At 39.3% G+C, this 15,907-nt stretch overlaps 1 protein-coding gene across 8 annotated transcripts in view; it reads left to right on the top strand.

Annotated features, from left to right (window-relative positions):
• The window catches only part of LOC129566358 (teneurin-a), a 382,371-nt gene that overhangs the window by 187,487 nt on the left and 178,977 nt on the right, over window positions 1-15,907 (top strand). For 3 of the 8 annotated variants that reach the window (XM_055442215.1, XM_055442219.1, XM_055442220.1), the window contains exon 2: window positions 13,140-14,299. The exons of the other annotated variants lie outside the window; for them this stretch is intronic. In XM_055442215.1, coding sequence (XP_055298190.1) covers window positions 14,157-14,299 — 143 coding nt within the window. In that variant the 5' untranslated portion in view covers window positions 13,140-14,156. The remainder of the gene's footprint in view (window positions 1-13,139; window positions 14,300-15,907) is intronic. 8 annotated transcript variants of the gene reach the window in all.

Consider the following 15,907-nt stretch of genomic DNA (forward strand, 5'->3'; position numbering starts at 1 on the left):
TTTCGATAAATTATCGGGAATCATTTCTGGAAATAATGAAAATTTCAACCGTATCAGTGGAAACATTCCGATGTGTGTGCATGTGAAAACCGACTCAATTATGCAGAAGCAGCCAATTGAATGCGCACACAAACGCGCAATGCATTATGTGAGGGAAAGAGCGAGAGCGAGAGCGAGAGGCGATTTTTGTGTTTAATTTAAATTTTAAGTGCATTTTGAATGTTGGATACATTTGTGTATGCATCATCTGGTGCATATTCGATCTCCATCTCTCACTCTCTGTGTGTGACGAAAACAGCCGTCAAAGCAGACGCACTCGAAACAGCATACGCAAATTAATAAATTGCTTGATAATGCTTTTGTACACACATCCAATATTGAAAACTCTATGTTTCATCTGTGGAGTGCAGAGCCGATGTTCAGAACGCAAATTAAATCGAAATCTGAGATAGAGATAGGAAGAGTGAACGAAAGAGAAACGATATTTGGATTCGCTTGGTCAATCAATTCAGATATTAGGAATAATATTGAATTATTTCACGTTACCAACCAATTTGACTGTCGCACATTTCATTTCTGAAATTGTGCTCTTTGATGCTATTAACTCTTCATTATCCCCCTGCTGCTGCTGCTGCTGATGCCACTGTCGCCGCCATTGCCAGCTTGGCGTTTATTTCGAATGTTGAATTCATGCGAACCGAAAAAGGCCATATGCTTTTGTAGTGCACATTCTGAATGCCACAGAGAAATTTAGTCACAAACTACGAAACATTCATTGCCAGTCACACGCATACCAATCTGATCCAGTGAATGCAAATTCAAATTCGATTTAAATGCTACCCATCTCTCCTCACCGCCACCGCCATCAACGCTCCATTCTCTCATGCAGATTTAACATGTGGACGCTTTAATAAAATTTATATGCATGAAATTATTCAATTTAGAATTTCGAGCATTCTATTTGATGTCACTACATTTCGAGTGTAAATGATATGCTTCAACATAGTCTGATGTGGACTCTGAGAGAACTCTGTCTATCTCTCTCTTGCTCTCATTTCTTCTTGTCGTTCTTTTTTTTCCCTACACCGCCACACCGCTTCGGTTCGGCTTCACCAAACTGAAATATCATTTTCACTTGCAAACTTCATCGAATTATTCAATTTATTAAAGTTTTCATCACTCGCATGCATAATTTGTCCATAATACAAGAGAGAGAGAGAGAGAGAGAGAGAGAGAGAGAGTGTGTGTCGAGGGTCCGAAACGATTGAAATTGATGTTAGCGCAAAAGCTGGAACTTTTGTCTCGTTATTCAAAAGTTTTATTGCATTTGCCATAGACACTCATCAAAACCAGCAGAGACAGACACACAGAGAAAACTGCTGCTGGTATTAGTGGTGGTCGTTGTGATCTCACTTTGTCCGAGAATGTGGCTTAACTCTCATCGGCTTTTGTTGTTATTATCATTTAATTAAAGTCGATTTTCTCTCTGTCACTCTCTCGCTTACTCGAAAACTCACTCATGTTTGGGGGCAATAGTACAATTTCAACTGTGGATAAAGTTTTGAAGCTGCGCGCGATTTGTTTTTTTTTTCATTATGATTTTTGACAGAAATTATGATCCAATTTTGCGCAGGCAAAATAGATTTTAAATCATTTCGAACATCTTTTGCATATAACATTGCAATACAGTATTAGTTGAAATCTCCCTCGAGTGAAGCAGAGTCTTGGCCAATTTTGGGTTCGGATTTCGGTCGTAAATCAAAAAACTTTGCTTATGATTTTATGTTGCAGTGCACAAGATCACAAACAGTTGAAACCGGATTCTGCAGGAGGTGTAACAAAAGTTATTATCAAGATGGTAAAATTGATTCGATTCCACACTGAATTATAAACTGAAACTTTTTGTTGTTGCTGGGTTTTTTTCTCGTTCGTTTTATTTTGTTCCAATGTAGTTTGCAAAATAAACTATTTTGCAGCGATGCTGCCTGAATTGCATGCCGCTCTTCTGTTTCAATTAATAAACACGATGCTCAACTAATTGAGATCGTAACAGTCAGATAGCCAGGCAGTAAGAGAGGAAAGTGTTTTAGTTTTGCGGCATTTACACTATGAATAAACCCAATAGTTTATGACTGAAGATTTTCGACGCAAGATTGGATGCACGTAACCATCAAAAATGGTAGCGTTTGCGGGCTAAACACATAAAATGATGCAAAATACACACGCGATATCGAAAATTCCGTCAATATGTTCCAGGCTTATTGAATCTCCGTTGCTGTGTGTGTTTGGGAAAAGGAAAACGCCCGAATGAAATATTCGATGTATAATACAGTGCATTTGTCCCTATCGTAAGCCCCAAAAACACCGATCGATGCAAGAAATGAACTATGTTAGTGCAAGTTCTAGCATTGAAATCGCGTACATAAAGTCAGCAGATGCATATATGCAACAAAGGTTAAACCGTTTTCACTTCATTTCTTTGCAATTTTGCGCGTTCGACAGCAGCGGCTGAATCGAATATACATGCTTGTATGCAGGCGACATAATGCTTACGTTTATGCAGTGTGTGCATCTCAAACCGGCAATCGATATTTCATCCGTATTTTGAATATAAATACAAAATTTTAAAATATCGTCGTTACTCGATGTTGGCATTTTCCATATAGATTTTTTTTTCGGTGCGCTCACTCTCTTTCACTCGATGTTTTTATACATAAATTATTGTCTCCGACGACGGTTTTGTGTATATTCTGTAACGTTGCAGTTTCGATGGAGCAGAAATCATTTCGTTTTTTTTTGGCTTTTTTTCTGCGCACGCTAAAAGAATGCAACGAGCCAAAAGCAAAATACGTCGGGTCGAATGAGCGAGCGGAAAAAATTGTGTGCACCAAACTATGTTTATTCCAGGTTGAAAGCACTTTATCGCGATTAGATTAACTATTGACATGTATTCGGTTGACGAAAAACCGTTCCTATGCAAACCCATTTTATTTGAAAGTTGAGCAACTTTTTTCTCTGCTCTTTGGCGGTTTTTCTCTGTGTTCATTGGATAGAGCGATCTGAAAAGGTTTGACTTTGTTCTTTGTGATGGAAATATGCATTGATGTGGTGATGGTTTTTTTTTATGTGTCAAGTGTGGATGAGAACAAAAACTTTGACGCACATCAACCGAAAATTCCACTGTCGATTTTGTTGTTGTTGCTATTTTTTTTTCTCGACACCAACCAAAGTAAACGCATGAGACATTGCTTCTGAAAGCGCATTATGCCACTTCACGTCATCGCGGCGTTATTTTCGTCGTCATCGTCGTCTATTTATTTGTCTTTTTTAGCATTCACTGGATAAACAAAATCGATATTTGATAGTCGAAGGAGAGAAAAAAAGCGATTCGTTCAGTTCATTGTTCGACGGATTCGAAGACATAATCTTAATAAACGACGGCGGTTGTCATTGTTTCAGCGTCATTTCATTTTTATCGATGTTTATACAGGCGGAAAATATGTATCGTAGCTTTTAAGTTTTGCCAAGCAAACATCCTGATAGCAGCAAAATGCATTCGAAGATCGAACCCCACACACACACACACACACACACACACACCAAATATTCTTAGTTTTCGGTTTTTCTTGGTTCGTTGCTCGCACAAAACCAACTGAGAATTAACAAGCAAACGAACTAACGACTGTGTATGAGTGTGTGTTTACTTGCACCGTTCGTCATCGATTTCAAAATGAGTGAATTCCGTGTGGTGGCATTGGGGAAATGTTCCGACGATGAATATCGAATAATCCGCTTATTTCATAAGCATTTGGTGAATGCACTCAAGCATCAAGAATTCCCAATAAGAATGCTTTAGCCTTTGTGCGCATTCGAATGTCGTTGCCATTCTTTTCAATGCTTTTGTAAAAAGAGCAGAAAATCAGGAGGCAGATTATAGTTGGTGATGCTCTCACACTTTCTTGGACGAAAGATGTCGATTTGAATGTGTATATTCTTCCCTTGTTTCTCGATTCAATGGCACTTCGCCGAATAGAACGAGTGAAAGTGTCAAACTTTCTTACAATCTAATTTCTGATGGGATTTTTCTGCACTGTCGATGCTATCGCATTCAATTTTAAACTAGGTAATTTTATGACAGAGCGAAAACTTTCCCTACGAACCATTTAATTAGGGGGAAATGCCAAAGGGAACATGAATCGTTGTGCAGAAAAAAAGCTGAGAAGAGAGCGACAGGCAGCGAATAAAGAAGCAACTTGTGCAAATCTTCTTCCCTTTCGCCATCACGAATGAAGTGGAACGTGCGACTGATTCGGAAACAAAAGTTGTCGTTGCAAAGATCATTAAGTGTCATATCTAACATTAAACACACGGAAAAATAAGAGCACTAAAATCCTCAATAGTGCTCTTCACAACACCGTGTTGTCTCTTGCGCACTCGCTCTCCCTTCTTAAATGCCCACTTTTTTCACTCTCTTTGATACACATCGTGAGCGACAACATTTCTCACTCTGTCCCTCTCATTGGTGTGCGCGCTCGCTTCTTGACATTTTTCTTCTTGTCGTAGCAAGCAGGCGACGAGCATTTTTGCGCTCCATTGAAAATTGAATGTGCTCGTGCTCGTGCTCGTGCTCGGGCGGTTCATGTGTGTGCACTTTATTCGTTCACTATCGTTTTTTTTCTCTCTCTCTTTTTTTTTTACTTTCAACTCGTTCCGTTTTGCCATTGTCATTATCTCGCCGAGTCAAGCACAAATAAGAAGTCTGGCATCGATGCCATCGTCTTCGTTGAGGTTGATGCTGTTGCCACTGCTGCTGTTGTTATCGTCAAAATGGATGAGTACATCTCCATACGTACGGAAAGTTATTTAACTCTTAACTTTATGCGACATTGAATCATTGAAAACTGACACATGTACATTTCTATTGCTGCTTGACATTGCAGCACAGCGAAGCTTGGGCCGAGAGAGGAGAGAGAGCGACAAGAACTGCACGAAATACCAGCGCGCTGCACGTGTTAAATTATAAAGATGCAATTTATATTAGCCGTATATTTGTTCATTCTCGTCACCACCACCCAAAACCATGCAGTTTTTTGCATTTGAAGGGTTGGACGTGAACTCGGTTACATTTTTTCTTCTGGTGAATGACAAAAAAAGAAAGAAAAAGTCGAAATTTTCTTCATTTGTGTGACATCGTTCATGGGTTCTCTCGTATCCTAACGTGTCAAATGTGTATGCAAGAACCGAACTTGAAGACAGATAACAAGCGAGTGTTTTGTGCGGGCGAGAGCAAGACAAGGGTCGATTGTTTGACTAAAACTTGCAACTGCAATCAGTCTTTTTCTCTGTTCTTTTTCGAAAACGGCAGAAGAATATGCTCGGTCTCTTTAGCTACTTTTCTTGGCTGTAGTTTTCCACGCTCGCAAAAAAATTGCACTTCCAACAATTTTCCAGGTTTCTTCCTTTTTTCTTTTTGGGTTAAGCTGGCGGTACTGAGGCGAAAAAATGGGTTGTGAAAAACCGTAGAATGTAGTCATTTCGCAATTTTCCTCGCTATTTTCCTTGTTTTAGTTGCAAAGTAATAATAACTAAGCTATAAAATATTAAAACATATTCGCCGTTGACATCGTGGCGCGCGCAATAGATGAGAAGCAGGAAAAAAAACAACTGGGATAATGTTTGTTGAAATAGAAGCCACTTGAGCATCAAATTCGCATGTGTTTTTGTTTTCTCGTATGTGTGTGTGTTTCTCTTCTCAACGCTCACGCGCTCATAAAATAATCCTTATTATTTTTTTTATTATGTGTGGCTTGCGAAAAGTGCACTGCATCGAGAACGAGTCACATACACACGCTCATTTATAATGCAGCGGCCAAAGTGAAAAGATAATGATAATTCAATTTCATCATAGTGTTTTCAACGGTTTTTTTTCTTCTCTCTCTCTCTCTCTCTCTCTCTCTCTCTATCTCTCTCTCTCTTTCTCTTGTGCGTTTCATCGCTCGAAAGCGTGGAAAAAAGAAGAGAGAAAGGGAAAAAAATTAAAATGGAAAAGATGGCGCGTTTTTCTTGGGTAGTACGCTTAAGTGCATGCATTTTTCCAAGGTAAAAGACACATTACTCGTTTTTTTGTTGTCTTGCATGTACTTCGTCAGGCCATAAAAACGTGAAAAACCACGCGAAAAAACGAACGAAACGAATTAAACGATGTGATGAAAGTGCATTTTACTTGAACTTTTGAACAAATACGAATCCCGAAAAACTTACACACTCACTCGACTCGAAGGCATACACGAACACACAAATACCGAAGAAAGAAATTAACTCTTGCAAGGGATAAAGCGAAAATTTGTTCTACAGTGACAGCTCGAGATATACACTCGAAGCTTGGCATTTGCATAAGATGGAAATTTGCATTTAGTTCATGTGCATCTGCATCACGCGCGCGCGGCGCACTGACACGGTGACTGTATGTATGTGTGTTTGTGTGTGCGTGTTAGTTGTCGCGTTGAATCAAAAATTAATATTCAAAGACCTTCATATATGAAAGCATTTTATGCATTTCATCATCGTCGCATTTAGCAAATAACACACAAAATTTCGGTCCCACTATCGTCACCACACGAACATACTAAATTCAAATGATTGTTTTATAGTTTTAGTGTGCTGCTGATGCCGCATCAAGTCGTAATGAATTTTATTATATACGATTTCCCGGTGTGAATGTGTTGATGATGAAGGGAAACGAACAATTATACAGTAACTTGACACGATTGCGATAACGATGATGTTCGCAAACACTGTCTAATGTACAAGATAAATGATTTGAAGATATGCAGCTCGGATTTCATTTTTTCTTTCTGTTTTCATTCGCTGCATGTTCGCTGTAACTACAGAAGAAAGTTCAAATGCGCGCACACGATGGGGAACAAAGTGAAAAGACAAATTTATGATAAAAGACACCGTGAACACGGAATCGAGAATAATTTAATTAAATTTATTGAAACCGAAAATTATGCATTTGTGCGACACATACAATGCGTGCTGCGCTGGCTTTTCTGCTCATTTTGTGAAATGACTTTTGATTCATGTGAATTGTGCATACGTCAAGAAATATGAAACTCAAATTCCGACTGCGTTTGACTTTTGAACGAAATTCAGTTTTTTTTAAAATGAGTTTAATTCAATAGAGTCCACACTTGAATGTAATTTGCGCAAATTCACCAACGCACGCATACATCGTCGCATTGGTGAAATTGCCTCATTTTTTATGAGCTCGTTTTGTATTCGTTAAAGTTTAATTGAATCGCCAAACAGACGCTTTTGTCATTGTCGTCATCGTTCACGTCTTTCATTCAATTTCATCCTCGTTTCCATCTTTATTTGTCAATTTTATTTAACTTTCTTTCAATTCGAAACGGCTGTATCACCACCAGTAGTCGACTCCCATTTTCGATTTCAATTTGACTATGGGTTTTCGCTCGCTGAGCATCTGGTTTTTATGCTTCTCTGGCGATTCATCGTTTTCTTCGTACAATTTTTTTTTCTCTCCTCATTCGCTTTGGTCGATCGCTTTTTTCTCTCTGTTTCGATTTCACGGAGTTTCATTTCAATCGCTGTATTTGCACTTCACCTTTTTCGATCCACACCAATTATTTACATTTTCACTTCGATTATCCTTTTGCATACATTGGTCGGTTCCGTCGCCGCCGCCGCCGCACATTTGCCATTGACATTGAGCGATTGAGCCATTGAATGCAATATACGCTCACTCTCTTTGCCCCGGCTATCGACACTCGACATTGCCGTAAGGAAAGGCACAAAAGAAACAGAAGAACTAAATGAAAATGAATCCATCATGTGAGCGAGCTAAAGAGCTGTTCCAATTTGATTCATCTGCACAAACAATGCGCACCGTTGGTGTGGCTGCTGCTGCTGCAGCGAGACAACTACGAGGACGACGACACGAATGAGATGTGAAAATAAGCGGTACAAAACGATTGCCTCTATTTAAAGTCTGGTGACAATAGTACAAATAGAGTCTTTCGCTTCGACAGAATAGCGAATAATCACACATCCAGATCACACAGGCGAATGAGAGAGAGAGAGAGAGAGAGTTGGGTGTTCAGTCATCGACGCCACCGTTAAAAACATAATCGAATCTCGATGTCTGTTCTTGTGCTCTTGTGCTGTTCTCCACCGCATCAGCATCAGCAGCATCAATTCCAACAATAAGTCACTCATACAATGCCCAACTATTTGCACCGTCGCATACTCTCTCTCTCTCTCTTACTCTCTTCAAACAGACAAACACCGAATCTTCATTGCACTCGGTTTGAATGTAAATAAATTTATGTAGTCATAAATTGACTCCACCATATAGTTTGGCCTTATGCTCCGGCTGCGGCTGCGGCTGCTACTGCTCCCTGCACAATTCGATCTTCTTCGCTCTGCCCTCTACCGCTCTCATCGAATTATAAAATGAAATTCAATTTATTCATTGCGTTTAAAATATGCTTGGCATTTGTTTTCTGTCTCTTTACGTTTTATGAATGAACCGATAATCATCACGAGTTTGCAATCAATTGTTATTTTGATGCACTCTCTACTACGACAACGACGACACAGTCTTTCGCTTGAGTTGATTTGCTTCGAAATTGTGTGCACAAATCACACAATAAAACGATCAAGTTAATTCCACAAACGAACTGTTTTTCTTCAACTCATTCTGATAGAGAGAGATAGGAGGCACAGACACAGGCCCAGGCACATATGCTTATGCAAATAGCAACACTGAAATGGAAATGGAAATCCGTCTCGATTGGAGTCAGTTTTGACACTCTTACTGCCGTATGCCGTTCAATTCGTTCAATTTGAATTATTAATGTGCAGCTCGAAATGCTGACAGTCCCCATCGAGAGACGACAGTGAACATTGAATTCTCTCAAGCGGCATGAAGAAGCGATGCCGAATCGATGTTTTCATTAGTTCGTTATTCACTCATTTGGAGAAATTGTCTGTCAAACACTCGGCTACAATTGCAGGCCGTGAATGCTTTGGATTTACCAGACGGAAAAAAATGGTATTAAACGACAGACAGACAAAAGATATTCATGTGAATAAATATGATTGTGTTCTCAATTTAGCTTGAAGGCGTATTTTCGTAGTGTAATTAACAGAACATGTTGGAATTATGACAACGCATCGAATGATGTTTGGTTCTTTTTTTGTCGGGGAGGGAAGCGAATCAAATCATAAATTGAGCTTGTTTACGCGTGCCGTTTTCTTTCTCTCTCTTTCTCTCTCTCTCTCTCTATCTCTCTCTCTCTCTCTGGCCAACCAAACGGAGAATGATTAGTTGAAATCGATTTTAAGTCGGGTTTTTGTGGTTTCGAAAAATGCATATAATAAAACCGATATCATCACACGATCATCACAGCCGGAGGCTCATTAAGGGAATTTTTATTCAAATTTAAATGCCATTGTATCGAAATCAGACAAATGACAATGCTTAAACCAAAGAAACCCGAAAAAAGAGATTGCGTCGAGAGAGAAAAGAAAAGAAAAGAATGAAAGAAGAAACCACTGAGTCATTATCGATGTGTTTCTGTTTTGGCGTGCTTCAGGATGGATATATTTCATTCAAACGGTTTTGATCTGGCTTGTCCGATAAAGTGCATCGCGATGCTCAAAGGCGCTCGCGTTCAGCCACATAATTCCAAAAACTCCAGCCGAATCACATAATTCATACCGTTCATAAAAAATAAACCGTAATAAAAATGAGCTGAGAAATGTTTCTCTTTTCTCTTCCGTTGAGATGGACGGAGAAATGCAATGAGAATGTGGCCAAAAGCCGCAAGAAATTTCGCTTGTCTTGCATCGTATCGTTTGTTGATGAGATGCAAAGATGCAGAGCACACAACAAAACCGAAAGAATCTGTCCATAACAATTGTAACCACGAAAAGTGTATTCGTTGTAATTTCTGGTTGTGGTTCGCAGGGGCCACGGTGCGGCAATTGCAAGAAGCCAGCCAAAGCAAAATCGACAAAAACGTTCGCTTGATTATTATTGCACGAACTGGCAAGAGTCGAGAGATACTGTTTGGCCCGTCCTTTATTATTATGGCGAGAGCCAAGTGAAAAAATGCACACATCGCCAGAACAAAACGAAACGAAAAAAAAAACGAGAGACGAAATTATATCCTGAGATATTCGCTCGAGATAGACGTGCGGCTCTGCCACACAATTATGCTTATCTGATTGCAATTTGATTATATCCATCACAGCCTTGGCATTCAAATATATACTTCTTTCTCTCGCACTCACTCACACACACACATACGACAACTCACATGCTGGCATATTATTGAGTGCCCGAACACCGAAGACGAGACATTAACTCAGTTATTTTGCTCTTTGCTCGTTCTCAGTCTCGATGAATGCATTTTATTGTTTGCAATGGATGCAATTGCGGTTGGTCGTGCTGAGGTTCATTGATCGACCGGGCTCACACACTCTCTATCTGCGCCTCTATATTTACACAATCGTTTCGTGATCATCTCCATTCGACCAACAAAAGAGATCAAAAACGTACATGAAAATTGAAACAATAAAAAACCAACAAAGCGATCGAAAACAGGAGGAGAGTCGAGAAAAAAGCAGCGAACAGCAGCAGCATTGGCAGCAAAACGATTTTCTTTGCCATTTGCATTATAATAATGTGAAGCGAACAGGAGCCTCGGATGGATTTTGACCACAATAACAGAACCTTTGTAAAAGAGTGCACATACAAAAAGAGAGAAAAAACAAACACACACACCGACTAAATTACAATGGCAATTCGTATCGAATGGAAAAACTTTATGCCATACCAAGTATTGCTCGTTTCGTATCATCTTCTTTACATTTTTATTGGTCGCAATGAAAAGCCAATGGTTTGGACAACAAAAGAAAAAAAATTGTGTGCACATACAAATATCGAACACCCGAGCAAAAGTTTTCCATTGCCCATTCCGTATATTTCACATATTTGTCTCTGGCGACAGTAATTTCTTGGTCGTCGTCGTCGTCGTCGTCGTTCACCTCTGGTAATAAGTATGAATCAGCAGAGCAACGAGCGAACGACAACCATAGAGGACAATTGTCATTGCATACATATGAATTTTGCTGCGCACACCGAAAATCTAATGCCATGGAAAGGCAATAAAACCGAACAAACGGACGAATAACCATTCCATATGCAGATTCGTTCTCATGGTCCATAGCCAATGCGAAAACGTTCACTCTCTCTCTCTCTCTCTCTCTCTCGGTCTCGATCGTTCGCTCCTTCCAAAACACATGGAAATTTTTACGCAATTTTTCAATGCAGTTCACCAATAAAACTTATCCGGAATTTATTGTGGTTGTACTTTTGGAAAGTTGCATCGAAGGAATTTGCCTTCATTTTTTTTTCTCTTTCTTTCTTTTCTCCATAAAAGAGAATGAAAATGTCGTGCTCATTCCAATCTTTGTAGTGAGAAAGAAAAAAAAACAAATTTTCTTCATCTCAATGGCACGAAAATCTATTCAAATTTACGGCGCGCGAGAATACTGACAAAGGAGTGCGAGAATAAAAAAAACCGACAGGCAGGGCATTAGGAAGAAAAATGAATGTTTCAGACAAAAGGCTTTTCCATCCATTGAATTTTTATTTAAATTTTCAACGAAATGCAAATTTTGCAGAAAAATTTGCTGTCTGCAATTCGTTTTGGTTGCTTTTTTTTCCTCTCTCGTTCATTGTTTGAATGTGCATTTTGTTTGCAGCCACAACAATGAAAAATAGGCATGACAAAGATTTGTTCAGTGTACGCGGTAAAATTTAATTATTCAGGATACAGCACATCATGGCAACAAAAAAAAAAGCAGCAGCAGCAACATCAAACGAAATGTTACATGATGACCGCTGATATGATATCGATCATCGCTTCCAATAACAACAATAATAATCATTTCGATCGAATCGCACAGACACACACAGATTCAAAATCAGCAGCAACAGCAGCTTCAAATGGCATGCCAATCACGAAGATCAATAAAATAAAAATCGCTGCCCTGGCAATCGCATGCACGAAACAACAATTGTTTCTATTGGACCATAAATCCATCTATCTCTCGGTTGGAAATGTCTTTTGTCGGTCAGTGTGCGGCTCAATGTTTTCTAAAATGCAGAGCAACAGAGACACAGAGATTTTCATTCGATTCGGTTCGGTTTTTTTTGCTGTTTTGCAATGATTTTGTATTGTGCACGTTTCATCAGCAATGGCTCAAACCCTGTATGTCACACACCGATATACACTGCAAAACGGCAGCCATATATGGCGAGAATCAAGCGAAGAATCCGGTCGCTGTGTTATTTGATATTCAATCAATGTGCGCCACATATCCACCATTTAAATGTTAATTTATTCCAGAAGCATCCATCGACGGAGAGCAAGAAAGCAAGAGAGAGAGAGAGAGAAAGGGAGCGGGAGTGAGTGAGAGTAAGACATGATCAAAATGCATTACCTCCGTCCAATATGTATGTGAATATAGTTATATGTTGCACGGCAGCCAAGTAGTTAATTTTCGAAAAAGAATTGACTGAAAGAACAATGGACAAATATCTAAATATAAATAATGGAGTTTCCAAGTAAATCCATCACGTTGAAATGCCGAGACGTGCCTGACGCTGACTCTGAACATCACAGTCGCCTCACACTCCCTCGACTCTGGCTCTGCCTCTGAATCGAGTCGAGTCAAGTCGGCACAGCGAAGACCACGAGTAAGAGATAGTTGTCACATTGGGGTTATGGTTGATGTATAGTTGCAAATTTTGCGATGAATTGGCTGTTTTTCAGTTTTGTCCTGAAGTTCAAGTTTGTCACTTAAATTGCAAAATTTGTTCATGAATTTTTCCCCATTTGATTTGATCCGCAGCAGGCAGCAATAGCTTACGAGCGGGATGTATGTTAAATTGCAAGTATTTCATTTCGTCATCGAATGTCAACGTCGTCGTTGTTTTTACCATCATTGTCATCGTCGTCGTCGTCGATGGCGGCGTTTCCATCGTTGTTTCAGCATATTTTGGGAGGAGCGTCATATTCTTATTCTATCTTTTATTGTTACAGAAACATTTTTTGGATGAGCTAAGCCAAATCGCAACGTCATAAAAATAATAATGATGATTATTTTTATCCATTGCACAATTGAGACGGAATAAATATCTTAAGGAAAGCGAACGCGCGGCTGTGTATATGCGGCAAGGCAATGAAAATCCATGCAGACATCAATTTATACGCCGAATCGCAGAACAATGTTTAAGAGGATTAACCATTACACAGCATAATTTCTCTCGTCGATTGTCTCTCTGTATCGTACAAAGCCAAAAGCTCACAGCATCGGTGGGATAATTGCCGCACACTACGGCACACACACACACAATACTATGCTATTCAAACATTAGTCTCAGCATCATCATCATCATCGTTCGCATTCTTTTATTTTCCATTTTGTGAAATATCAACAACAAACCCGATTGTGAATGCCGACGATGCCGGCACGAACGACATTATTGTTCTGCATGAAAATGGAATTGACAATTATATCAAATAAGTACTAATTATCAATACACGCGCGCGTGCAAAGGAATCCAATTCAATTCGACAACGATTGCATTTATCTAGATCGGAACAGGGACAGAGAGAGAGAGAGAGAGAGAGGAAAAAGAAGGAATCGAAATTACGAGTGTTCAAGAGTAGTTTTTTCCAACGAAGAACAAGAATAAACGGAACAAAAATTTAATCATGAACTTTGAATAACAACTATTTCCACGAAACGAACTCAATCCCTCTCGTGAAACAATCAATAATTGTTTTTGCGCAAGAGTATTCCCCATGAACTTGGGATTTAAAAAAGTTTACCAGACTGTAAAACGAATACAAGCTGAGCAGAGGAACTAAATACAAGATAGAAAAATCACCGTCAAAGTGCAGTCGTATACAGATAGAAAAATCTCGGACGACGACGACACTCAGGAACCGTGTGTGTGCGTGTCGACGAGTGATTTATACGTTGCACGTTTTTCAATTGGAACGAGAATTGCATTGCATAAAGGAAGCGGGAAGGAAAAAAACAACGTCGTCACAATGACGATGAAATCAATGAAATATTCGGATTGTGATACAATAATGGACGGTTATAATCCAGTGCCGCCACCGTTGCCGAGGCGCGTACCACCTGTACGTAATATTTATGCAGAGCCATTCGCAACGGAAACGAATACAGCAAGGTAAGCAAAATACAAATTCACTACGATTTTTCAACGTACATGACCGAAAAAAAACACACACACACCCTCTCGCGAGTTTTGCAGGTTTGCACGAGCATCAACTATCATTAGATTGGCTCTTTATCAAGCCATAAAAATACATTTATCGGTGTCTAGTGCACACAACGAACATCCATTTTTGCAACATGATTCCACCGATATATAAACCATTCAGTCAGGAAATTGCATTTTTTTTTATGCCTCTCTCGCATTCAATGTCCATCGATCCCATGAGCCATGGCAATGCGTTGCATCATCCAAACAGCGGCGGCCAATTTATTCATATCGCCAATGTCGTAAACCATTTCGATTTGGAATCAAAAATCAATTTTGTTGGAATATGGCATGGCATTAATCATGCAACCATTGTTGCCATGATAATCCATTGGCACCGAAATTAGAATTGTCAATTTTTATGAATGCGAATCGATACCCACGTAATTAGCTTCATGCCCATCATTGCGGATAAACTAAAGAATGGCCGAAAGTTTTTTTTCCTCTCTGCGTGTCTGTTGCTTTTGCGGAAAATGTTTGCGGCGCACTCTTGCTAGCATTCCGAAGCTAATCGATTTTAATGGCTTCATTTTTCATGTGTTTTCCATTGTTTTTTAAAGTCAACAACAACAGCAACAAAAAACTATCGACAACAAGATTGATAGAGACACAAACTCGAAGCTGTTTGCGAATTTTAGTAGCCAAATAATAAAACAACAACAACAACAACAACAACGGCAACCGATCTAAAGAAATAGCGTGGAATGAAACGTGGGGCGAACGGAAACAGTGTCTAGCAATAAAACAAAATTAATGGAAAAAGTTTCCGTTTTTAACGGTTATGTATTGTTACATAATTTCTAGTGATAAACCAAACAAACACACATCCCGAATTTGTGTCGCTGGTGTTGTTGTCGTTTTTTTTCTGTTTTTGCTGCCTCTGTTTGTAGCCATGCTCCGTGCCCGTTGCATGTAGCAACAATGATAATGCCGTCGAAAACATAACTTTTTCGCAAAAATAGCAAATAAATAAACATTTTCATGATAATAAATTGGAAAACGTTTGACTATTGAAGCGTGCGCGTTGCCTAGCTGGCAGTTTAGCCTTCGAGTCGCGCGCGTGTGAAGAATCTCTTGAAAATAATAGAAGAAGAAAAAAACAAAACAAAAATAGATCCTTTGGACTTTCGATTGGTATTTCAAATCGAAATGAAAGAACATATCTCGTTTGCATAATATTCGATACGGAGTTGAATCGCAAATCAATTTTCGGAGCGAATACCATACACACACACACATTCACTCACAAAATGTAACGATGGCAACAGCAGATCACGTTACTTTCCATAACAGTAAATTCAAATAACTGGCATATTTTCGGTACAGTGAGCCGACGTGAGAGCACGAGAGAGTGAGAGAGACCGCGCATATGAAATGCGTCATCTGGCAACTTCTAAATATCGACGACCATGGAATTCTTTACGATTTTGATGTGCTTTTGTTTCGAAATGTTGTTTATTCTATTAGGAACCATCACCTTTACTATATATACATCCTAAGCGACCGAGTGAACGA

The sequence above is a fragment of the Sitodiplosis mosellana genome, unplaced genomic scaffold (genome assembly GCF_009176505.1).
Source record: "Sitodiplosis mosellana isolate CC-2019 unplaced genomic scaffold, AAFC_SMos_1.0 Smas_scaffold_3, whole genome shotgun sequence".
NCBI classification, from domain to species: domain Eukaryota; kingdom Metazoa; phylum Arthropoda; class Insecta; order Diptera; family Cecidomyiidae; genus Sitodiplosis; species Sitodiplosis mosellana.